The following is a 25,053-nucleotide window of genomic DNA, read 5'->3' as shown; positions in this document are numbered from 1 at the left end:
CTAGCGAAGTTAGATAAGACGAAAGCAGCACGGGAAGCATGGTCGCGCGATAGACGATAAAATATCAGGCCGTCCCTATCGCACTTACAAATAGTGCGATAGGGACGGCCTGCTATTTTATCGTCTATCGCGCGACCATGCTTCCCGTGCTGTTCAATTTCAATTTGTACATATTTAGGCAATTTGTACATCTCATTTGATCCTATTAAGAAAACACTTAAGTTTTTAATGCCTTTTATTGTGTAGCTGTCACATAAACTACGTGTTTTTAAATTATTTTCACCATTTATCATTTCGTGTGTAAAAACCTTTAATTCTAAATTTTCGCCAATTCAAGTAATCCTAAACTCGCCCGCTGATTAGCGCGATATCATCAGCTATATAAACCGCGGGCGCGCAAGCGTCGCCGTGCTTGGAACAATGATCTTGATCTTCCTCGGGCTAGTCGGAGTCCTGTGCGCGGGCGCAGGAGCGGGCGCGAGAGCGGGGGCGCGAGCGGGCGCGGACGAGAGCTGCTACTGGAACCGGCCCTGCCCCTACCTGCTGCACTCCACTAAGACCGCCTACGAGACCGTCCGCGGGGATATCAGGGACTATCCTGACCCTGAATGTGAGTACAGTCTGCACAGTTGGACATGGGCTTGATGCTCAAGTCCTATAAATAACCTACTGCTATGAATCTTATAACCAAGGGATAACACAGGTGAACAATTTTTTTCTGTTCTCATGCCTAAATTCTGATTCTAAATAAAACATTTGAATTTATATTTTTTTAGCTCTAAATTTGCTTTTGTAATAAAATAAATTATTATAATAAAAATAACTTGATCAGACAAAAGCAAACTCAAATATACCAACTGTCCTACCTAGATCAAACAAAAACAAGCTCTAAGAGCTAAAAATAGAAATAAATTCAAGTGTTTTTAACGCTTTATCAGAATTTATACACGATACAGATAAGTACAAAAAAATGACCCATGTAATTTTTGTACGATCCGAAAATACATACTTTAATACTCGTAATTTGTATAATTATGGTTTTCGATCTACTTAATCAGGTTGATACTTAGGTACGTCTTACTTGATCTTGCAGCATGTGAAGCAGTCAGCGTGTGGTCGCTGCACCGGCACGGAAACCGCAACCCCGGTTCTTCCTCCGTGGACATGAAGCGGCTCATCGACATCGTGCAGCCACAGATCCTCCAGGCATTCCAGGAAGGACGCAGCCAACTCTGTGCCCAGGTATCTACTGCACCTTTATGTGTTATCGTTGATCGCGCAGCAGTAAAGCCGTCAGCGTCTGCGGACATGAAGTGACTCATCGATATCGTATAGCCGCAGATTCTGCGAGCAAAGACGCAGCCAGCTCTGTGCCCAGGTATCTACCGCACCTTGTGGCATTCATATTCTTCTTCCGTCGTTCCCTTAATGCTGAGGATCGTGACATCATGTCATTATGAAGACTAGACCCTCCATAGGCATCTGTTCCTCGCCTAGCGCATGGTCTCGTGCAGTTGTGCACGGGTACAGTAATTTTATTTGAAGGCTGAGGTCTCGCGCCTTCAACTTTGCCCGTCACTTCAACTCTGGCACTCTGGTAAAGGCTCTCTGGATCATCCGAAGACGGATAAGAAAATCACATTTTATATAGGTACAAGAGTTCAAAGTCATTTCGTTCAAATTTTAACATGCCTTAAAACCCTCGTCCTCAAAATTCCACCTTTATCGCATTTTATCTACAAGAGTGTAAAGTAATTTCATGCAAATTTTAACATTGCAAAATTTGTTTAACGTTCTAACTAGTTGAAACCCTCGTCCTCAAGATTCCACATTTTGGACCACTTTGATCCCTTGTAAAACAAATTATTATTCCGCCAGGACATCGAAGCTTTCCGCAACTGGACATTCGATGCCACGATGATTGAGGAGCAAGCGTACCTGACGGAGACCGGCTACCAGGAGCTGTCCGACATTGGCAAGCGGCTGCGCGAGCGGTACCCCCACCTGGCACGCGGGACACCGCAAGAGTACTACCTGCGGCCCACCAACTCGCAGCGCACCATCGCCAGCGTCCAGGGCTTCCTGGAAGGGTTCACCGAGGGCACGAACCTCAATATCACCTACGACGGACCTTTCGAGAGGGACGACGTCATTAGGGTGAGGATTGCCAGAAACTAATTCTTTCATCATTTACTAAATAAATCAGCGTGAAGCGTCTTCGTTTAAGGTTGAACATTCTCGAATGTATGTCCAGTATTTTTGGCTTACGCTTATGCACATTGGATTGTAAACATATTACAGATATAGTCTATAATAGTTTTCCATCGTATTTTTCGGTCATTCACTCTCGTAAGTTTCCGTGAAAATACTAAGGAAAAACATTTCGCACTACATTTCTAATAAGAATTTTTTTGTCCGGCGCAAATGTACCAGCGAGGTCGAGCCGACGGCAAAAAAACTAGACTCAGTAAATTCCGTTGAAATATATTTCTACTTTCTAGTCGGATCCATGATTGTACATTACCTACTTATATTTAACATGCAGTCATTTGTTTTAGTCTTATGCAAACTGCGACAAATACCAGCAAGACATTAAAAACGGACCTTCACGCAAAGAACAACTGGAAATATACGAAAAAACTGCCGAATACGTAGCCGTAAGTATTTAAAATAAATAATTCTTAGGTAGATACTATGTTATGCAGTGATTCTGAAAGAAGAAACTTTAGCAAAAACTTTTCTTGGGGAGCTGGGGCCACCGCCTGCGGGAGAGGGGTCTCAACCCCTGTTAATGGGTAGCTCTTGGCGCGAGGTACCTTTAGATGGGGTACCTTTGCTTCAGGAGTGATGCGGGATGGGATACTAGTTTATGTAGTTTATTTAGTCAATGTGAAAGTGTAAGATGTTCATAAAATATTAAAGAAATAAAAAACTCTCATGAATTCCGTAGGTCCAGAAAGCGGTTCAAGAGCGGCTAGGCATCTCGTACCAGCTGACAGCGCCGGACGTGTACACGCTGTACGAGATCTGCCGCTACCACCGCACGTGGTCACCATCGCACCAGGACGCCTGGTGCGCCACGCTGTCCGACGCTGACCTCGTCGTGCTCGAGTACCGTGACGACGTGCGACACTACTATAAGAACGGCTACGGCTCCTGGGTAAGACAGAATCAACGAGCACTTTTCCTACCTCCTAGCATATAATACGAGCGGATGCCGATTAACCTTTTTATTTGGTCTTTTAATGTGTTAATTTACCTTCAAGTGGCTTAAGGAGCCTTTTGAGGGTAGATTTTGTTTATATTTATTTAAATACTTAAAGATACAGACTATAGTTGACGAGCTACATTTTTATATTGTACTAGTTTTTGCCCGCGGCTTCGCTCGCGTTAGAAAGAGACAAAAAGTAGCCTATGTCACTCTCCATCCCTTCAACTATCTCCACTTAAAAAATCACGTCAATTCGTCGCTGCGTTTTGCCGTGAAAGACGGACAAACAAACAGACACACACCCTTTCCCATTTATAATATTAGTATGGATTAGTATGGATTGCAGCGAAGCTATGTTGCATTTGTATGTTAAAGTTCGAATTTCTGAATATTACCGGCCACTGATTAAACATACCTTACGTATGCTTGACCATTATGTATTTATTACAAGGTGAACGAGAGACTAGCGGGGCCGCTGCTGAAAGACCTACGCGTACGCATGGAGGCAGCAGCAAACGGCACGGGACAACGGCTGGTGTCCTACTTCTCGCACAACGCCATGACGGAGATGGCGATTGTGGCGCTAGGGTTGTTCCGTGACGCCGCGCCGGCCGCTGGCGCCACGCGCGACCCTAGCCGCACCTGGCGCACTAGCTTCATCGGCGCGTTTTCCACTAATATGATCGTCGTCTTAAATAGGTTAGTTAGTTTTATTATTTTCCAACATTTTACAACCATTATATCCAATTTGAGAAACAAGTATTGTGTAAAATAGACGAGATAGCATTACTCTAGCCACCCCAGCTCCGTCTTAAATAGATTCGTCTTGATCTACTGTTGTATTCATTGGCCTGAGTAAGTTAGTGTAAGTCCATGGGGTCCCAGCGTGAACAAGTTTTTCACAGAAATCGCGAAGCATCTGGTTGAGGTAACTGGTGAGAGTGGTGAGTTTTTAATGATTCACGGTTATTTTAATTAGACATATTGACCGGGATATAGGCCGTGATTACCTTTTTGATTTTTGTCGAGCTCCCGATATTTCGACGCAGTTGCATGCATCATGATCACGGAATACTGACGAAGGCGGGTGGATGTCAAAGTTGTGTAGACAGCGCGCGATCTACCCTCCTTCGCGCGCGTCGGCAGCGTTCACTTTCAGAGTTACTACTGGTCGCATTCACACTCGATGGTCTGATGGTGAAAGGTAATCACTGTGTATATCCCGGTCAATATAAGTCTAATGAGGTAACTGGTGATCGAAGAGCTGGCGACTTCCTCGCACAACGTGTCAGTATTGCGATACAGGCAGGAAATGTCGCCAGTATCCTTGGTACAATGCCGTCAAGGGCCTATTTGAGACATTAGCTAGCTTTTTTAAGTTTAGTCTTAGTGCGTTTTCACACTATCCGATCCGATATCGGATGTCGGAAGGATTTCAAAGGCAAAAATCAAAGGTGGCGGCTTCAATGTATGGGATATCGGTCCTACATCCGATATCGGATCGGATAATGTGAAAACGCACTTGGTCTAAATTATTTCTCGATTTCGAACAGCGAAGATATGAGACGCATATCATAATTACTTATGATATGCGCCTCTTATCTTCGCTTCGCTTCCATGAATACGAAAGTTAAAAATGAGGAAAATCTATTGCCGAGTATCTTATGTGATTATATATGTATGATTATTGAATCATAATCAGTCGAAAACCACTGATATGGGAGGGCACGTCACGCGGAGAGCTGCTGGCGGAACTACGATGATAGCAATCAGCGCGTGTACGGACAACTCGTAATAATCACAGATAATAATGTATACCATTGACATATATATAGTAACTAGCTTTTGCCCGCGACTTTGCTCGCGTTAAATTCTTAAATTGGGGAATGCTCCATACAAACTTCCACCCCCCATTTTAGATAAATGGGGGGTTGGAAACAGACCAAAAGGCTATTTCACTCTCCATGCCTTCAACTATCTCCACTTCAAAAATCACGTTAAGTAATTCGTCGCTCAATGACACACATTCCCATTTATAATATTAATAATAAAGTATGGATAAGCGGTGTTTTAAACCATTTTCATGTCACTATGGACACAACAAACGTGTTTTTATACATAAGCTATATCTGCAAAACAATTGATCTTTGGATCAGTAGCACGGAGACATGATAATTTGCAATGGGTAACCGCGACATCCATCGTACCTATTTCCTCGGAAACGTTCTTATTTATAAATAAATCGTGCTAGTTCGGTCAACATTAGTACTTCTTGTACTGGTACCGACTTATATCTTAGCAAGACACGTTTGATAGTTTACGTAATACGAAGGAAAAACATTTGCAAGACATCTGTACACTCGTATGTCTACATACAAGATGAGCTTCCTGTATAATGTGCTGTAAACTTAACTAGACTCACTTCATCCACACATATGTGGACAGGGATACTAGTATAATACTCGTATACTTACGAATGCGTTATTTTAACGTCGGATAGGAGTTCAATTTCATCCAGCACACACACAAAAAAATATCAAAATACATCACTGAAAATATTTCGTGGAGCATTTTTAGAAACTGGGACCCCCCCAAACACTTTTGACAGTCAACTAAACCTGATAGATTCTTTGGTTGCTAAGGTAACTTTACGCATTCCAAATTTAAAAAATACGCACTTTTGAATTCACAGATGCACGGAATCGGGCACGGCGACGCACCGTGTGCAGTTCTTCATCAACGAGAAGCCGACGGAGCTGTGCCCGCTGGCGGGCTGCTCCTGGCAGCAGTTCCAGGAGCTGGTGGGCCACTTCGAGGACAGCCTGGAGTTCTGCAGCCTGGACTACCCCGAGCCGGGGCCCGCGCCCGGCGCCGCGCCGGCCCGCGCCGCCGCTCTGCTTGCTACGCTTGGCACGCTCGTGATCTCGATGTCTAATGTTTTATAATTAAGTGTATACATATGTGATATAGGATAAGATTATATTTAAGTCAATTTAAGAAAAAATTAAACCTTAAACTTTATAGACTTTGTTCATCTTTGCTTACTTCTGTTGGCGTCATGTCATGTCGTAATGACGATTAGGTAGGTACGCTAATTGATGTGGACGTAATACATTGCGTGCTGAATTATTATGTATGAAAAAATAAATCTCGTCTATTAAAAAATACCATGTAGTTAGGCTCCTTAGGTCCGAGGGCTTGCATTCTTGCGGAATTTCGAGATTCCGGAATTTCGGTCAATTTTTCCGACATTACAGTTCCGGAATTAAAACACATAATTTTGAAAATTCCGGAATTGAAAAAATAACCATTTTTCGATGAAAACGTGTAACCTCATAAGTTAGACACTGCTCGGACTCGGGTAGTACCTATTTTATGGCCAAAGGGTTGCATCCAGGGCCAGTTAAAGCGAGATAGTGTAATTTTAACCTGCTAATATTATACCATTGTCACTTTCTGGTTTTGCTCTCAATTGTTTTAGCTAATAAGTGAAATATAAATATGGAAAATTCGGACATAAAAATGATTTATTTTTTACACAAATTCAAGGCATGTACCTGTATGTAGGTATACATCGTATACATCGTGAAATCTGACTTTTTGGGCCTCGAAAACAAATGATGGATATCTTTTGTCCCTACTCGAATCAGATAAAGGTAATTCAATACTTAATTTATTACAGTTTTATGTGAACAAGACGTTATGCCATTCTTGCAAATTATTACTTTTACATTATTTCGATTGTCAATGGATGCATAATATGCATTTCAAACCCTTGTTTTTATTAGTTTAATTGATAAAACAATAATGTTGTAGGTAATCCGTTCATATTGCTGTAACTCCTCAAATATGAAATAAGTTCAGAAGGAAAACCCTGCAATACCGATTTTGACACAAAATGGGTTCTCCTGTAAAATTACTAAAATTAAAATTGGAGTGTTATATGCCTTTTAGGTACGGAGTTATTGTCTTAAACGTGGATTAATAATACATTTCAATTTAAAATTGTATTATTTCATCAAAATCCCGCCAGAAAACCAAACCAAAAAAATTTTTTCAATTCTGGAACAAGTACCGGAATTCCGGAATTGAAGTCCAATCTCGAAAATCAGTTCCAGAATTGAAAATCGTCCGATATTGCAAACCCTAGGTCCGATACTAATCGTTATTAAGATATTCGCCCGTATGGAATACACACGCTGTATAGGGAGTATAGGTAATTTTGATAATCGGCAATATTTTCTGTGTAAAATTAAAGCTTACCGATCTGATCAAGTGAATACCTCCTCCATATTGCTGGTTATAAAAGTTACAGCTGCAGTAAATTAGAAATAAAATTATAGTACATTACTACAGAGGCCGGGACAAAGGGGGTTGCCGGCCGAAGACATATAGACGGCCGAGCGAAGCGAGGCCGGATAGGTCTGAGGCGGGCAACCCCATTTCCCGCCGAGGTATGTATAGTGCTTTTCTCAAACATGGTATGAAATAAATAAAGTCTACTGAAAATAGTAACTTTGGATGGCTGTATCTCCTAAACGGTGCGTCGTAGCGCAAAAATAATCGAATTTTCGTTCCCCTTTGGTAACCCGTATACGCTTATAAAAAAACGAAAAAAATTTTTTTTGTATGAAAACGCACCCAAATTCAAATATTGTCTAGGGCCCGTACCAGTTGCAGTCGGCACGTCTATAAAGCCCCTTATAGTTTTTTTTTAATTGGCTAAATACCTGGATGTTATGTCACAATTATCTGTGTTTGGAAATTAAAAAAGAGGACTTTGCCGGCCTTGGCACGCAAGGTTTGTATGAAATTCCATTATCTATCAATCGTCCTAGCCGCACCTGCAACGTCATACTTCGCTGCCAATTATTTTTTATTTTTTTTATTTTATTTGTTAGGAAAACTTACAGCTAAAGTTACAATAAGGCTTATAACATAAAAACAATGAGCCAATAACAAGTTTCCACAGATAGAAACTGGGCAAAGTGCTATGTGAGACTAAATTAGGATATATAGTAGCAGGACCCATGATCTTTATGTCTGCCACTCTAGTAATCCCATCGTTTCCAGGATAGACAGCGACAACTTGCCACCTATGAAGTGGAAACTAGGTCGCATCGTCGCTGTCTATCCTGGAAACGATGGGATTACTAGAGTGGCAGACATAAAGATCATGGGTCCTGCTACTATATATCCTAATTTAGTCTCACATAGCACAGTTCCCCCATCTCCCAAATCAATTTTGTGTGACCCCAACAACCCCCAAAACAGGTCACTCCCAATTAAAATATCTATTTCAGATGGGGTGTGAAAGTTAGGATCAGCTAAACACAAATCGGATGGGATATTTAACCGTGATATATCGTGAGAGCTGATCTGTTGATAAGGTGAGAAATCCGTTATAGATGGCAGTACTGAACATATTAAACAATTGGAATAGGTATCATCTAACGACCTTATTGGTACCCTACATATGTTACCTACGGGCGTCGTCAGTTTATTTACACCTATAATAGATTTATCTACTTGATTAGTTTTCAGATTTAACCGTCGACATAACTTCTCAGTTATAATACTAGTTGCGCTGCAATTATCTAACATTGCTTTTACTATAAACTCGCGATTATCATGCCCATAAACCTTAATTAGTGCAGTTGCCAGTAGCACAACCGGCTGCTCAGGCTCGCACGATTGAGACGCGGCTGTGTTCATGCTAGCTGATAACATCGTGACGGACGCGCTCCCCGCCACCTGGGCCGGCGCAGTACCTGCCTGTGCTCCCGACCGCTCGCACGAATCCGATCCCGTTTTAAGGTTATGTTCTGTGACATGAATAAGTGTGTTATGTTTGCGCTTACATAGCTTACACCCAGCCTTCTTGCACTGGTTTGCATAGTGACCGCCTCGGAAACAATTATAACATATTTTATAAGCCGGCAATAAGTTGAGCCGGTCAGCGTTACTTAAAGCAAGAAACTGAGCGCAGTTATTTAACGTGTGTTCACCATTGCATTTCGGACACGGCTTAGCCGTCGGAGTGGCACAGTGATTAGTGGCTTGTGTAGAAAGCAAAGTCCTATGCTTGGTTGCGATTTTAGCCGGCTGACTCAATTGACCGGCGCCTGTGGTGCTCGATAACTCCAAAGTTTCAATTAAGTCTGCACGATTACGCATAAAATTGATAAAATTATCAAAAGAAATAGGTACATTCTTATCTAAGCCTCCTTTATGTTCCTCCCACTCACGAAATGTCTTAGTATCTAACTTTTTACTGATTATGTGAATAAGAAGCGTGTCCCAATGTTTGACAGGCTCTCCTAGGGATTCCAAACATCGTAGATTTTTATTTACTTGGTCTATAAGCCGTTTTAATTGCATAGACGACTCTTTTGCGACCGGTTCGATATTAAATAGTGCAGAAACATGGTTTTGCAGTAATAACCTTTTGTTATCGTACCGCTCACACAAGAGTGTCCACGCCACCTCATAATTACTCCCAGAAAATTCTATAGATTGAATAACCAAGGCCGCAGATCCTTCCAACGATGCCCTTAAATAATGAAATTTGTTAACGTTGTCGATGTCATCGTTGGAATGAATAAGACTTGTGAAGGTATCTCGGAAGCCTAGCCAACTGTCGTACGAACCTTGAAATTTTGGCAACTGAATAGTTGGCAACTTAACCAACTTGCGATTATTTACCCCACTCCGCGACCCACGATTGCTACATGACTCGAACTCATCTCGTTTTTTATTAAAATTGTTGAGCATATCCTGGGCCCGCGAGAGTACGGCAAAATAATTATTTTGGAACTCGTCTCGCTCTGCCATATGTACATCTAAATTTTCACTTGTACATTCTAATTGTGTCTGCACATCATCATAAAGCTCATACAATGCCTCAATCTTACCTATACGCATCTGCAACTGGCTGGCTTCAACTTGAGATAATGAAGACTCCTTAACTGTGCCTAGGTATGTAGTAAATAAGGTTAATTGACCTTTGTAACTACCTCTTTTGCGAATAAGATCCTTTTCATCAACCATTTTCTTTCTTTTTTTTTTTTGGGAAGCTGGTGTACGTAGACCTTGAATGTAAACAATTAATAGATGTAAGCACGATTATTGTAAATAATTTAATAATATAAATTACACTTTGCGTTCACGTTAGTCAATAAGCTAAAATAGTTTAGTATGTAAGATAGTACAATAAAATTAAACAATAAATAATTAAAATCACAAATAATGTATCTTTATAATTGATTGATTGGTGTAAATAATTTAAATGTACTAAACTATTATCCTATTGTCCCTACTAACAAAGATTATACATTGACAAAATATCATAAATATAAAAACAATAAATTTAATTCATATACAATGCATTTATTACTTAAAATCCTACAATAATAATTCCTCTTTAAAATATATCCGCATTACAATTGAAATTACAATTTGACCAGTCTCAAGTGAATACACGAATAACGGTAAGTTAACGGTCACAGGTCGCCCTGACAAAATTGATATATTTAAACGATAAATGATAAATCCAACAAACGTAAGTTACAGATATAAATAATACAATAACTGACTAGATTAATATCACGTTTAAATAGATCTAACCACCTAAATCTTAACTGACCTTAATTATACCAATCTACCTAAAATAACAATAAAATGTTCCTCTTTAAAATATATCCGCATTACAATTGAAATTACAATTTGACCAGTCTCAACCAAGTAAGACCATGACTAGCGGACAGGCGTCGACTTCGTCAAATGGCATTCAGTGTCACTTTGCTAATTTTATCTCAAACCCTAAGGCCGACATTAATGATGAGGTCCAAACACAACTTACACGATTTTGGCAACTTGAAGAGGTCAGCACTAAGGACTCTCATTATTCTCTGGAAGAGAAGTCGTGTGAGAAACATTTCACTGAAACTGTTACTCGTTTAGAAAATGGGCGCTTTTGCGTACGGCTACCCTTGAAGGAGGACCCTACGGTCCTAGGGAATTCGTTTGGTCGAGCAAAGCAGTGTTTATTATCGCTCGAGCGTAGAATCGATTCACGCCCAAAATTCAAAGATATGTATAAGGAATTTATGGAAGAATACGAATTTCTGAATCACATGACTGAGTGTCAAGAATCAAGGGTAGAACAGAGAGCGTACCATATACCTCATCATGGCGTGTTAAGGGAGAGCACTACCACGAAATTGAGGGTAGTTTTCAATGCTAGTGCTCCCACCAGCACTGGGGTATCTCTGAACAAGATTCAGATGGTAGGACCTACTGTTCAGGATGACCTATTGTCTATACTTCTCCGATTCAGGCAACATAAGTACATCATTTCTGCGGATGTGGAGAAGATGTATAGGCAAATATTGGTGCATCCTGATGACAGGTATTTGCAGAGAATTCTGTGGCGGTCTGATCCATCTAAACCGATAAAGATCTTCGAACTAAACACGGTTACGTACGGGACTGCCAGTGCACCTTTCTTGGCAACCCGGTGCTTAAAACAGCTGGGTCTTGAGTGTAAAGATGAGGTCGTTCGCCAAGTTATCACTCATGACTTTTACGTTGATGATCTGCTCACTGGCGGGGATGATTTACAGCAAGTGCTTGCCATTAAGAGTCAGGTCACGGCTACTCTAGCATCAGCGGGTATGCACTTGAGGAAGTGGAAGTCGAATGAGCCTCAGATTATGATGAACTCTGATTTGTCGCAATTGGACTTAAATATTGGCACTGAACCATGTAAGACCCTGGGACTCAGCTGGAAACCGGGATCGGATGAGTTATGTTTCCCAGTTGGTCAATGCTCACTGGTCGGTAAAACGAAACGAGACTTACTATCAGCAGTGGCTCAAATATTCGACCCCACTGGTGTGCTGGCTCCTTGCGTTATCCTCATGAAAATGCTATTGCAGAATTTATGGTTAGAGAAGCTTTCATGGGATCAGGAGTTGCCTCCTGAAGTTAGCAAGCTTTGGGTCAGCGTTGTACGCGATCTACCTTGCCTCAATGATATTCGCATTCCACGGTTGGTCTTGTGCGAGTCCTACGAGAATGTCGAATGTCATATTTTCACAGATGCATCCGAGCGGGCGTATGGTGCTTGTTTATATCTGCGGAGCATGAATGGGAAAGGGGACGTGTTGGTTAGACTGCTGTTAGCGAAGAGTCGTGTGGCTCCCATCAAACCCACGACAATCCCAAGGCTTGAACTCTCTGGTGCATTAGCTGGGGTCAGACTATATGAGAAGGTCATAGGCTCGTTAAGACTCAGTTTTAAGAGTACAACCTTTTGGACAGACTCCACAATAGTGCTGGGATGGTTGCGGATGTTGCCAAGTAAGTTGCAACCTTTTGTCCGCAATCGTGTAGCGGAAATACTGGAAAAAACGGGGAACTGTACGTGGAGGCATGTGCCGACAAGTGAGAACCCTGCTGACCACATTTCTCGTGGGGTACCCGCCAGTGCTCTCAAGTCTCTCGACATATGGTGGTCTGGTCCTGACTTTTTACGGCAGGATGAATCAAACTGGCCGGTAAGTCCGGTAGAAGCTAGAGTATTACCTGAAACTCGATCTCAGGTTGTATTGCACATTAACGTTACAAACAACCGAGAAGAACAAAACATTGATGGGTTTATCGACTTCTCCCGGTTCTCAAACTTATCACGGCTTATCCGAGTAGTCTCTTATGTTTTGCGATTTGCGAGTGCGTTTAAAAAGCAAATTACCTTGGCGGTATATCTAACGGATAGTGAACTAAAAACCGCATTAAGTATAGTCACTAGAGTGTCACAAGTGGAATCATTCCCAGAGTATAAGATCATATTGAGTGGCCAGAGTCTTCCAAAGAAAAGTCCTTTGCTTAAACTCGATGTATTTTTGGATGTCGAAAAAATAATGCGCGTAGGGGTCGGATCGATAACTCCAATTTTTCATTTGAGAAAAAACACCCGATTCTAATTCATGGAAAACATCGATTTACTAAACTATTGTTCGAATCCGAACATAAAAGGTTAATGCACGCAGGCCCGCAACTATTGCTGTCCTCTGTTAAAGATGAATATTGGCCTATCGGTGGGACTAATTTGGCTAAAGCCTGTTTCCAAAAGTGCTTTAAGTGTGTGCGTATGAGAGGACAAGTTGTAGCGCCGCTGATGGGAAACTTACCTGCATCACGCCTCGTCCCAGGTATGCCATTTAAGAGTGTAGGAGTCGATTACGCGGGGCCTCTGACTGCTGCCAGTCGTCAGGGTCGCGGATGTAGACTTGTGAAGGTATACATAGCTGTTTTCGTGTGTTTCACCACAAAAGCGGTGCACCTTGAGTTGGTTGGAGATTTGACCAGTGACAGTTACTTGTCAGCGTTGCGTCGGTTCGTGTCTCGTAGGGGTCTGCCGACCGACATTTACTCAGATAATGGCACATCATTTGTAGGCGCATGCAATGAACTGTCGAAATTCTTACGGAGTAACTGCAACTCGCTGGCTGAGGCTGCAGCTCACGAAAGGATTAACTTCCATTTTATCCCGGCGTATTCTCCTCATTCAGGGGGGCTTTGGGAAGCTGGGGTAAAGTCGACAAAATTTCATTTAAAACGAGTGCTGGGTGATTGTAAATTGACATACGAGTTGCTTAACACTGTGCTGGTCCAAATTGAAGCAATCTTGAACTCTCGGCCGCTTACACCCATCTCGTCAGACCCTCAGGACCTGCTGCCCCTCACTCCGGGGCATTTTCTTATCGGACGTCCTCTTACTTCATTGCCAGTTAAGGACATCAGAGACCGTGAAGTAAATTACCTCAACCGGTATCAACGAGTCGAGCTTTTGCGGCAGCATTTTTGGAGCAGATGGAGTAAAGAATACGTCTCGGAGCTCCAAGTTAGATCAAAGTGGCGTACTCGCACTGCACCGCTACAATTGAATACCTTGGTGCTCATCAAAGAGGACAACTTGCCACCTATGAAGTGGAAACTAGGTCGCATCGTCGCTGTCTATCCTGGAAACGATGGGATTACTAGAGTGGCAGACATAAAGACCGCAGGAGGAACTATTCGCAGGTCGTTTAGCAAGATTTGCCCACTTCCCATAAACCCAGATGAGTCCGGTTGAAAGACTAGCTTCCAACGCCCGGGGGCATGTTTGCACGACAACCTGGGTCATGAAGCGCCTACACGAAATCTGCACGCAACGCCGCGGCGGCAAGCCGCCGCTCATACATAGAAGTTAGGAATAGTTTCTTGTTTAAAATTGCATGTCATTCTTCACCGTCACTTCAGTACAACAAGATTAATTACAAGTCTCATTTTATATTTTGGAGTTTTTTTATTCGCTGCAAGTTCATCAGACCCTTGAACAACATGCGTGCAAAGTTACAGAAAATTTTGAAATATATTTGAAGATCTAGTACTACATATGTATCAGTAATATCAGTATTTAAAGTACCTACAGCAGTAATGAGTTTGAGCAATGATTGAAAACAAACAATACTTAAGAGAATAAGAGAAAAAGGAAAAAAAAAAAAACATTTATGTGTTATTTGAGAATTAACAGTGGGAGAAGTCATGGGTCAGTAGTGTGCGTACTGATGCAAAACTGTCACAGAACAGATCGATGAGGTCTCGATTCTTACCAATTTGATTTGATTATAAGGCACATAACATCAGTATTTCATACCATGTTTGAGAAAAGTAAATTAAGGTACAGCGGGGCAAATCTCGACTGGGGGACAATTGTAACTAATCCATTTTTTCCATTATTACACTATGAAGTTGAGTTCTACACTACATGTATCCACTGAACACGCCTACCATGTATAACCGGTGGACACTCTATTTAATAATGCGAACATTGTAAAACATGGAAAAAATGGACCAGTTATATTTGTCCCCCAGTCGAGATTTGCCTCGCTGTATGCCCCTTATTCGTTTATGAGTATTTCGTATTTTGTTATGTGATAAGTAACAGGTAAAGGTAAAGGTCCAAATTTGCCTTATTCGAGCAGTCTCAACAAGAGTGAGAGGCACCCGGAGACTTATCAGGGCCTTCGAATGTGAGGACGGAGCAGGGATCCTCTACTAAACAAGGATTCCGAAGAAACGGCCTTAGCGAGAATAAGTGCCACTATTGCCACGTTCCAGACTACGTGCTTGTTTTCGTACTTGTCAATATTTTATATTTCATTTTATTATTCATTAAAATTTATTATATTAAGACCAAAAAAAAAATTGTTATGTAGGTATTGTATGTAGGTACACGTTTTAGGGTTCCGTACCAAAAAGGTACAACAGGAACCCTTATGGTGCGACTCTGTCCGTCTGTCTGTCCGTCTGTCACATTGTTAAATATCTCGAGAACTACTTATGCTATCGATATTAAATTTGGAATACTTATAAACATTGTGAACCTCTACAAGTTGAAAGTATTTTTTTTTTAATTAATTAATATAAATGATAGAAAATGGCCAAAATGAAAGGGGGGCAAACTGAAAATTTCAAGTAACTAGGTCAAGTGGGGTATCGTTAGAAAGAGCTCAAATTGTACATATCAAAACTATTTTTTATAATTTTTTGGTTGTGGAAAAAAAAATGTTTTTTGAAGGAAAATGTAAAAAAAAATACCGTCCCCCCCCCTTATCTCCGAAGTTTACCAACATAAATGTATGAAATTTTCACCAAACATGGGTATTATAATGAATATTACAGGAAAAATAAAATCGTACACGTATCTTGAAAACTTTTTTATTTATTTATAAAAAACCTTTCAGATTTACATTTTCAATTTCAACACCCTTGCGGGTGTTTATTGTACCTGTATTTTTTAACAAAATGACAATGAAATTACCTGCTTTCAAATAGAGGCAAAATGGTTAAAATCGGTTCACGCAATAAACAATTATTCCATAAAAATCATCTTCCATACTAGCTCGCCCGCATTAGTTTACTCAATTTGCCGATAGATGTCGCTGTACGTTGAACGCTCATTTCCTACATCGCGTTTTTCCTGATATAATGAGCTCGGTTCAGGAGCGTCGTTGCGACATGTAAGTAAGATAAGTCGTAAACTATTGAAGCCGAATAGTCTTGATTTTATTTGGACGTTGTCTACAAATAAAATTGTATATTAAAATATTACCTGTTATGTGGGAAATTGAGTCTTGAGGGATTTAGTAAAATCTGTAGAGTTCTATGAATAACATTTTGATGATTCAACTATTGAAAGTTTGTACGGAACCCTCGGTGAGCGAGTCCGACTCGCACTTGACCGGTTTTTTATATTTGTTGATAATATGATATGATGTCCAACTGGTAAATAAATCTTCCCATGCATGTCATCAAATTATTCAGGTATAGTCACGGTACTGATTGAAGATAGAGTAAAGTATTTAGTTTTAATTACTCTGGTTTATCAAATTGCACCAAAATTACTAAATACATAGCAGCAGACGCAACGATCTGAAAAAATAGGAAAATAATTGAGGATCGGTATGGAATAGTCAGTAATGACCCTGCTTGCTAAAACCTAACCACAAACTTAAAATTTAGAAAAAACCCCCGACCGCGACCACAGAATACATATTAGCCGCGACATAGTAGACCGATTTTCATGAAACATGGCTAAGAACACTCCCGACATACTCAGCTCTCTGAAAAAAAAACTATTGTAACTGATCCATTTTTAACACGCTTTTATTAGGTCGTCGTGTATGTAACTAACTATGTAATGGAATCTGCGGAGGCTAATTTAACCATCTTCCAAGGATCGTAGCGTAATGAAAATTGGCAGCTGTATGTAGTTCTGATGCGCGCCATATTCGTGAACGGGTGCTGTTTGTGAAGACCGGTCTGTTTCAGCTAATAGGGGCTATGCTATTCTATGTAACATTAATTTTGAATGAGATTACGTTGAGGCACTCTGTTCGGTCCTTGTTTGTTTATTTTTCTTTCTGACTCTTGGAGACCATATACATCTCCAAGGAAAAAAGTAGATTAAGTATACATATATTTTTTTTTTCCTTTGCTTAAGACAACAAGAGTCTTTTACAACTCTAAAGTTATTTTAGTTATTCGGTTTTTTTCTTCATGTATAATTTTTTTTAGATGTACTTTGACACTTAGAGACTCTATACATCTCTAAAATCTCTTATTAATAATCATAATAGCTTTGTACTTTGTATAATTTCTTGTGTTAATATTTTTTTTTTATGAATACTTTTGCTTATTAAATTGTATCTTGTTTTTTTTAATGCATGTTAAATATAAGATGTAATGTTTTGAAAAGAAGTGGCCCGCCGAGTTTCTTGCCGGTCCCATAGTGGATACCCTCCTCCAACTGAGGGGGGACTGAAATCTTCTCGAGGCTGAGGCGTAGGGTTAGAGCCGGCGTAGTTTTGTTTGACGTTCATAAGCGCATTGTAATATGCCTACTTGGAAAATAAATATTTCATTTCATTTCATTTCATTTCATTTCATTTCATTTCATTTCATTTCACAATACAATAATATGATACTGTTGAACTGATCTGATGATGGAGCCGGAAGATATGAACTGGAACTACATGATGGAACATCGTATCATAGCTGTTTTTGGGTTTCTTAGAAAAGTCTTGTAATGAACTTTGACTACGATTAGGTTTCAAGGTCTGATGATGGAGCCGGAAGATATGAACTGGAACTACATGATGGAACATCGTATCATAGCTGTTTTTGGGTTTCTTAGAAAAGTCTTGTAATAAACTTTGACTACGATTAGGTTTCAAGGTTTGATGATGGAGCCGGAAGATATGAACTGGAACTACAGGATGGAACATCGTATCATAGCAGTTTTTGGGTTTCTTAGAAAAGTCTAGTAATGAACTTTGACTACGATAAGGTTTCAAGGTCTGATGATGAAGCTGGAAGATATGACCTGGAACTACATGATGGAACATCGTATCATAGCTGTTTTTGGGTTTCTTAGAAAAGTCTTGTAATGAACTTTGACTACGATTAGGTTTCAAGGTCTCATGATGAAGCTGGAAGATATGACCTGGAACTACATGATGGAACATCGTATCATAGCTGTTTTTGGGTTTCTTAGAAAAGTATTGTAATGAACTTTGACTACGATCAGGTTTCAAGGTCTGATGATGGAGCCGGAAGATATGAACTGGAACTACATGATGGAACTTCGTATCATAGCTGTTTTCTGGTTTCTTAGAAAAGTCTTATAATGAACTTTGACCACGACTAGGTTTCAAGGTCCGATAATGAAGCCCGAAGATTGGCACTGGCATTCCATGATGGCATATCGTATCATAGTTGTGTTTGCGCTTGTGAGAAAGGCCACGTAATGAACTTTGAACGTTACGTTTTCAACGTTATAACAAACCTATTATTGACCGAAGCGAAGCGAGGCCTAAGTTAGGTTAGGGTTTTCTTGCGACCCTTATGAGCGGAAAAAGGAAAGACCGAATAAGTATCTAAACTAAGTCAGGTAAGGGTCTTTTTTGTGACCCTTAAATATGTAGCCCAGGTCGCGGGCTAGCGTCCACATGCTTACAAAAGAAAAATTGATAACAAAAGCAAAATTGGGGGCGGGGCGAAGCCCCCCGCAAAAAAGAAAGATCAACGTAGTGTGTAAAATAAGGCTAGGGTTTTTTTGTGACCCTTAAGAGCAAAAGTAAGAGGGGCTCGGGGGGCGAAGCCCCCCCATAAAAGAAAGATCAATGTAATATTTAAAATAAGTTGGGTAAGGGTTTTCTTGTGACCCTTACGAGCATATAAGGGGGGGCTCGGGGGGCAAAGCCCCCCGCAAAAAAAAGGATCAACAAAGTATGTAAAATAAGTTGGGTTAGGGTTTTCTTGTGACCCTTAAGAGCAAAACTAAAGGGGGTTCGGGGGGCGAAGACCCCCGCATAAACGAAAGATCAACGTAATATTTAAAATAAATTGGGTTAGGGTTTTCTTGTGACCCTTAAGAGCAAAGAAAGGGGGGCTCGGGGGGCGAAGCCCCCCGCATAAAAAATGATCAATGTAATATTTAAAATAAGTTGGGTTAGGGTTTTTTAGTGACCCTTAAGAGGAAAGAAAGGGGGCCTCGGGAGCGAAGCCCCCGGCATAAAAGGAAGATCAATGTAATTTTTAAAATAAGTTGGGCTAGGGTTTTCTTGTGACCCTTAAGAGCAAAAGTAAGGGGGCTCGGGGGGCGAAGCCCCCCGCATAAAAGAAAGATCAACGTAATATTTAAAATAAGTTGGGTTAGGGTTTTCTTGTGACCCTTGCGAGTAAATAAAGGGGGGCTCGGGGGGCGAAGCCCCCCTCAAAAAAAATATCAACGTAGTATTCAAAATAAGTTGGTTTAGGGTTTTCTTGTGACCCTCAAGAGTAAATAAACAAAAAGGGGGCTCGGGGGGCGAAGCCCCCGCATAAAAGAAAGATCAACGTAGTATTTAAAATAAGTTGGGTTAGGGTTTTCTTGTGACCCTTAAGAGCAAAAGTAAGGGGGGCTCGGGGGGCGAAGCCCCCCGCATAAAAGAAGATCAACGTAATAATTTAAAATAAATTGGGTTAGGGTTTTCTTGTGACCCTTAAGTGCAAAAGTAAGAGGGGCTCGGGGGGCGAAGCCCCCCGCATAAAAGAGAGATCAACGTAATATTTAAAATAAGTTGGGTTAGGGCTTGTGACCCTTAAGAGCAAAAGTATGGGGGGCTCGGGGGGCGAAGCCCCCGCATAAAAAAAGATCAACGTAATATTTATAACAAATTAGGTTAGGGTTTTCTTGTGACCCTTAAGAGCAAAAGTAAGGGGGGCTCGGGGGGCAAAGCCCCCCGCATAAAAGAAGATCAACGTAATATTTAAAATAAATTACGTTAGGGTTTTCTTGTGACCCTTAAGTGCAAAAGTAAGGGGGGCTCGGGGGGCGAAGCCCCCGCATAAAAGAAAGATCAACATAATATTTAAAATAAGTTGGGTTAGGGTTTTCTTGTGACCCTTAAGAGCAAAAGTAAGGGGGGCAAAAGTAAGGGCTTTATCAACGAAAAATTTCACGCCACGCCACTGCTAAGCACGTTGCGAAGGTCTACAGATCCTAAAGCCACTATCAGTCTTTTAGTTGCTTAGCAAACTGTCGCGTCCACGTTCCATATCCAGGTTCAACCCCACGCAAATATACTAGAGCGACTGAGAAAATTCAACCTTTTGTCTCTTTCCTACTCTGTAAGATGAAATCCTTAAGTTCTGTATTGCATTAATCTTCAAATTAGCGCAGCACTATGAAATTTTTTTTAAATGAATGACTTTATTGCAAGGCCCCCGCATAAAAGAAAGATCAATGTAATATTTAAAATAAGTTGGATTAGGGCTTGTGACCCTTAAGAGCAAAAGTAAGGGGGCTCGGGGGGCGAAGCCCCCCGCATAAAATAAAGATCAACGTAATATTTAAAATAAGTTGGGTTAGGGTTTTCTTGTGACCCTTAAGAGCAAAGAAAGGGGGGCTCGGGGGGCGAAGCCCCCCGCAAAAAAAAATATCAACGTACTATTCAAAATAAGTTGGTTTAGGGTCTTCTTGTGACCCTCAAGAGTATATAAACAAAGGGGGGCTCGGGGGCGAAGCCCCCCGCATAAAAGAAAGATCAACGTAGTATTTAAAATAAGTTGGGTTAGGGTTTTCTTGTGACCCTTAAGAGCAAAAGTAAGGGGGGCTCGGGGGGGCAAAGCCCCCCGCATAAAAGAAGATCAACGTAATATTTAAAATAAATTACGTTAGGGTTTTCTTGTGATCCTTAAGTGCAAAAGTAAGGGGGGCTCGGGGGGCGAAGCCCCCCGCACAAAAGAAAGATCAACGTAATATATATTTAAAATAAGTTGGGTTAGGGTTTTCTTGTGACCCTTAAGAGCAAAGAAAGGGGGGCTCGGGGGGCGAAGCCCCCCGCATAAAAAAAGATCAATGTAATATTTAAAATAAGTTGGGTTAGGGCTTTCTTGTGACCCTTAAGAGCAAAAGTAAGGGGGGCAAAAGTAAGGGCTTTATCAACGAAAAATTTCACGCCATGCCACTGCTAAGCACGTCGCGAAGGTCTACAGATCCTAGAGCCACTATCAGTCTTTTAGTTGCTTAGCAAACTGTCGCGTCCACGTTCCATATCCAGGTTCAACCCCACGCAAATATACTAGAGAGCGACTGAGAAAATTCAACCTTTTGTCTCTTTCCTACTCTGTAAGATGAAATCCTTAAGTTCTGTATTGCATTAATCTTCAAATTAGCGCAGCACTATGAAAAATTTTTTAAATGAATGACTTTATTACGATAAACTTGGTACCTATACATCAGGTGGTATTAATTCTTATTAAGTAGCAATACGTGTTAAGCCACAAATGGCTTGCGAAATTCGCCTACTTGAAATAATATTTTTGTTTAAATTTTAAATATATTTCATTATTAACGACTAAAAAGTATAAAATAAATTTATAGTTTAAAAAACTCTAGAAAAACACGCTTTTATAAATGCACGTAAAAGCCTAAAATAAATTATGGATCGTTCAAGTTGTCTCTATTGCTGGGATGAAGAGTAAACTATGTGCTTTTAATTATAATATTTGATTGTAAAAGCGTGGGGCGCTGTAACAGGAAAAATTTTTTGTATAACTTGCTGAGAAATCAAGTTAAGCTATATTACGAGAAGCAGTTTACACAGATTGGCGCGCTAACTGGACTTGCAGCACGACTGCAGCGCCCCACGCTTTTACAATCAAATATTATAATTAAAAGCACATAGTTTACTCTTCATCCCAGCAATAGAGACAACTTGAACGATCCATAATTTATTTTAGGCTTTTACGTGCATTTATAAAAGCGTGTTTTTCTAGAGTTTTTTAAACTATAAATTTATTTCCATTATTACACTATGATGTTGAGTTGTACATGCATCCACTGAACCGGTGGACACTCTATTTAATAATAGAAACATTGTAAAACATGGAAAACACAGATATTTTGTTTTATGAAATAATTGACTAAGACCCCAGAGCCGCCAGACCTTCCTCTAATTCTCAAGGATGATACTTTGAGATAATGTAGAGTTCGTATCAACGTTTAATGTCTGCATATTACCTAGTTCGGCCCGTCATCCATTTTTTGCTATGAGTTTTTTTTTTGAAAAACACAAACTTTAGGCTGATTTTTATATATGTGTTAGAAAGGACTGTAAGGATTTGATAATCATCATTTCCTGACCATTACCGCCGGCCGTAACCTTTACCAGACGCTTGAAAGTCTGTTATTTACCCTCATTTCTCAAGGTACTGCTAGCGCAAATGGTCAGGAAATCCTTGAAAATTTGAGGAAGGTCTGGCGGCTCTGGGCTTTTAGTCCATAAAAGCAATCAAAAAGTATTGCTATACTTAATTAAGCTTTACCACACACTTTTACATTTGTAAAAGCCTCGCCTAAGAAGCTATTTAGCTTCATGCCAATTGGCAATTTCTATCAAAGCCCTATGGTTGATCAACAGAATCTTACATTAAATACGAGAGTTGAGTCCAAAGGGAAATATCCATAAATTGTAATCGCAGTGTCCTGATACGTCATTAATGATGAGAAATGTAGAACCTGAAATTTAAATTATTTCCATTAAGTTAGGACGGAAAGACAATATAAGGAGTTGGACCGGTATTGCAGACACTACCACTCTGAGTAGAGTGGCTAAACACAGAGAAGCATGGTGATCGCCGACATCCGTTAGGATATGGCACCTTAAGAAGAAGGAGAAGTTTAGGACGCATGCACTGTCCTCTACCTACTTCAGAACATATGCAAATAAAGGTCGGTTGCACCGAAACGTGCGTTACCGAATCTTTTTGTATAGGAATTTTCATAGACTTCTGGTTGATGCAACTGGCCGTGGCCCTAAGTGCGTTTTCATATTATTCGATCCGATATCGGATGTAGGGCCGATATCCCATATACATATTTAATATAATCTCATATTAAACTTATCGGCCAAGTCCAGCACGTATTTAAGCCATTCCCTAATAAAAGTGAGGATTATATGTACAATAGAATATATAATTAATGAATTAGACACCTACTTACATCCAAATAAATTTTCAAATCTCGATCACCACTTATCGGAATATTGTGAATAGTTCGCCCAATTTCATTTACCTAAAATATTAAAACTATTAAAAGTGTTGAGAACTTTGTAAGTATCACAAGGTTAAGCAAATCCATACATGTGTTTCAATTTTAAATTCGTCGAAAACTTTTCCATGTTTTGATTATTGCTTTGAGTAAGTATAGAGTATAATACATATTCAAATAGTTATATTGCCTACTATAGTAAAAATACCTGTGTTTTCAGCAAAGCACCCGATTTAGCCAACGCGTACATTTTCAGTAACTGATTTATCACCCACACGCTGCACTCCACCGCGTCGTGCGTCGTGAAGTTCGCCTGGAACGATAACCCGTGGTAGATCATGTGCGGCATGCTCACCAGCTCGTGGAAGCAAACCACCATCGCCACCAGCAATGGCGCCTGGAACGCCTCGTTTATCTGCCTCTTTATCTCCAGCGTCTTCACGTATATCTCCCTTATCTCACTAATGCTCACCACCAAATGAGCTTCAACAAAATCATTAGCCACAGTACCCTTCACAACCGAAATCAATTTAAACTCCTCCTCGATATTCCTTAACAGCGTCACAACCATCAATATCATCACGAAGTAAAACGCTATCATTGTAAACTGTATCACGTCTGGCAACACAAACGTTAAAGTTACCAATATCATCTTCCACACTCCCGAATAACCTGTGTATGTGGCCACGGCCAACACGAGCATCATTGCCAGCAATGTGGCCAATACCACACAGTTGATCTGTACACGTAACTGTCCTAGAATCCGTCTCCTCTTTCCCATTGCGAGCCTGTCCCAGCAAACGGCCATGTCGTTCAGAATAGTCACATATAAATTTCTGTCACGAATCGCGCAGAAATACGCAACCGTACAAAACAGTATCTCTATAACTAGGTCAATAATGTAGCTCATCAGAGTCATTTTATCTTCGGTCATGGAGTTATCTTTACTGGAGACGTTTAATTCTTGTAAGTGAAACACCATAAAGGCATGAACAGTTATGATCATAAACAAGGTACACATGGAGTTGACCATGCTGTTTTTGATATTCAAAGTGGTATTTTGTATTCCGTCGGGGAATCGTACAGTTTGGGGAAATAAACCAAGAGCGGCGAGTACAATATACAGAGGTTTGAAAATCTGTAGAAAACTTAGTTCTTCATCCTTATTCACAAGTGGTGAGAAATATTTTTTTAATGTGAACATTGTGTACATTATTTCTTGTAATAAATTGTTGGCCAGTGCTAATCTAAAATGACAATAGAGAATAGAATACTAAAACTCGATTAGAATGTTTTAATTTATCATAATGAAAGTGGCGTGCTAGAATCGCATATTAATCAATGGAGTATTTTAACGCATGTTCAGCTGTCCGTGGCCTATTAAACATTAATTCAGTTGTTTAAAATTTGATATTTATTTTATACATTCTATGTTTAACGGTCTGTGGTTTCACGTGATTTGGTCATTAACTTACTTATTAATAATCAATATTTTTCATAGTTTTATTTACAGTAGGTACCTAGTTCTAATTTTACTTTTAATTAAATATCCTATGACATGCAATACAAACTCGTGACTTTTATCAATAGGTTGTACAAAAACAATCAAAGCATGACTTTTTAAAATATTTTCAAGCGAAACTATAATTATCAAGCGATAGTATCACTACCTACTACTTTCTGCTTTTTATCTGCCAGA

General features: G+C 40.2%; 2 protein-coding genes across 2 annotated transcripts; one reads left to right on the top strand and one right to left on the bottom strand.

Moving 5' to 3' along the window:
- The first annotated feature begins 400 nt into the window (after nt 1–400).
- LOC125230084 (multiple inositol polyphosphate phosphatase 1-like) lies at nt 401–6,232 on the top strand. Its single transcript, XM_048135090.1, has 7 exons — nt 401–610; nt 1,094–1,242; nt 1,879–2,157; nt 2,559–2,657; nt 2,951–3,160; nt 3,663–3,910; nt 5,904–6,232. The coding sequence occupies exons 1-7, from the start codon at nt 421–423 to the stop codon at nt 6,154–6,156; spliced, it is 1,428 nt and encodes a 475-aa protein (XP_047991047.1). The 5' UTR covers nt 401–420; the 3' UTR covers nt 6,157–6,232.
- Nucleotides 6,233–16,402: 10,170 nt separating this feature from the next.
- LOC125230085 (gustatory receptor 68a-like) lies at nt 16,403–24,558 on the bottom strand. The gene is made up of 4 exons (XM_048135091.1): nt 23,563–24,558; nt 23,307–23,378; nt 22,734–22,823; nt 16,403–16,690 (listed from the first exon to the last, which is right to left on the bottom strand). The coding sequence occupies exons 1-4, from the start codon at nt 24,556–24,558 to the stop codon at nt 16,631–16,633; spliced, it is 1,218 nt and encodes a 405-aa protein (XP_047991048.1). The 3' UTR covers nt 16,403–16,630.
- Between the last annotated feature and the right edge of the window lie 495 nt (nt 24,559–25,053).

Source organism: Leguminivora glycinivorella, chromosome 10 (genome assembly GCF_023078275.1).
Source record: "Leguminivora glycinivorella isolate SPB_JAAS2020 chromosome 10, LegGlyc_1.1, whole genome shotgun sequence".
Taxonomy (NCBI): Eukaryota; Metazoa; Arthropoda; class Insecta; order Lepidoptera; family Tortricidae; genus Leguminivora; species Leguminivora glycinivorella.
This window is presented reverse-complemented; position numbering and strand designations above follow the sequence as displayed.

What these genes read in the sequence shown, in the direction of transcription:
- LOC125230084 (XM_048135090.1), top strand. Translation starts at nt 421, where the DNA reads ATGATCTTGATCTTCCTCGGGCTAGTCGGAGTCCTGTGCGCGGGCGCA. An exon ending in GGACTATCCTGACCCTGAAT is followed by an intron (nt 611 to 1,093) that starts GTGAGTACAGTC and finishes TTGATCTTGCAG; the next exon opens with CATGTGAAGCAGTCAGCGTG. An exon ending in AGAACGGCTACGGCTCCTGG is followed by an intron (nt 3,161 to 3,662) that starts GTAAGACAGAAT and finishes ATTTATTACAAG; the next exon opens with GTGAACGAGAGACTAGCGGG.
- LOC125230085 (XM_048135091.1), bottom strand. Translation starts at nt 24,558, where the DNA reads ATGTTCACATTAAAAAAATATTTCTCACCACTTGTGAATAAGGATGAA. An exon ending in GTGCTTTGCTGAAAACACAG is followed by an intron (nt 23,379 to 23,562) that starts GTATTTTTACTA and finishes TTAATATTTTAG; the next exon opens with GTAAATGAAATTGGGCGAAC. An exon ending in ACTCAACTCTCGTATTTAAT is followed by an intron (nt 16,691 to 22,733) that starts GTAAGATTCTGT and finishes CTATTTTTTCAG; the next exon opens with ATCGTTGCGTCTGCTGCTAT.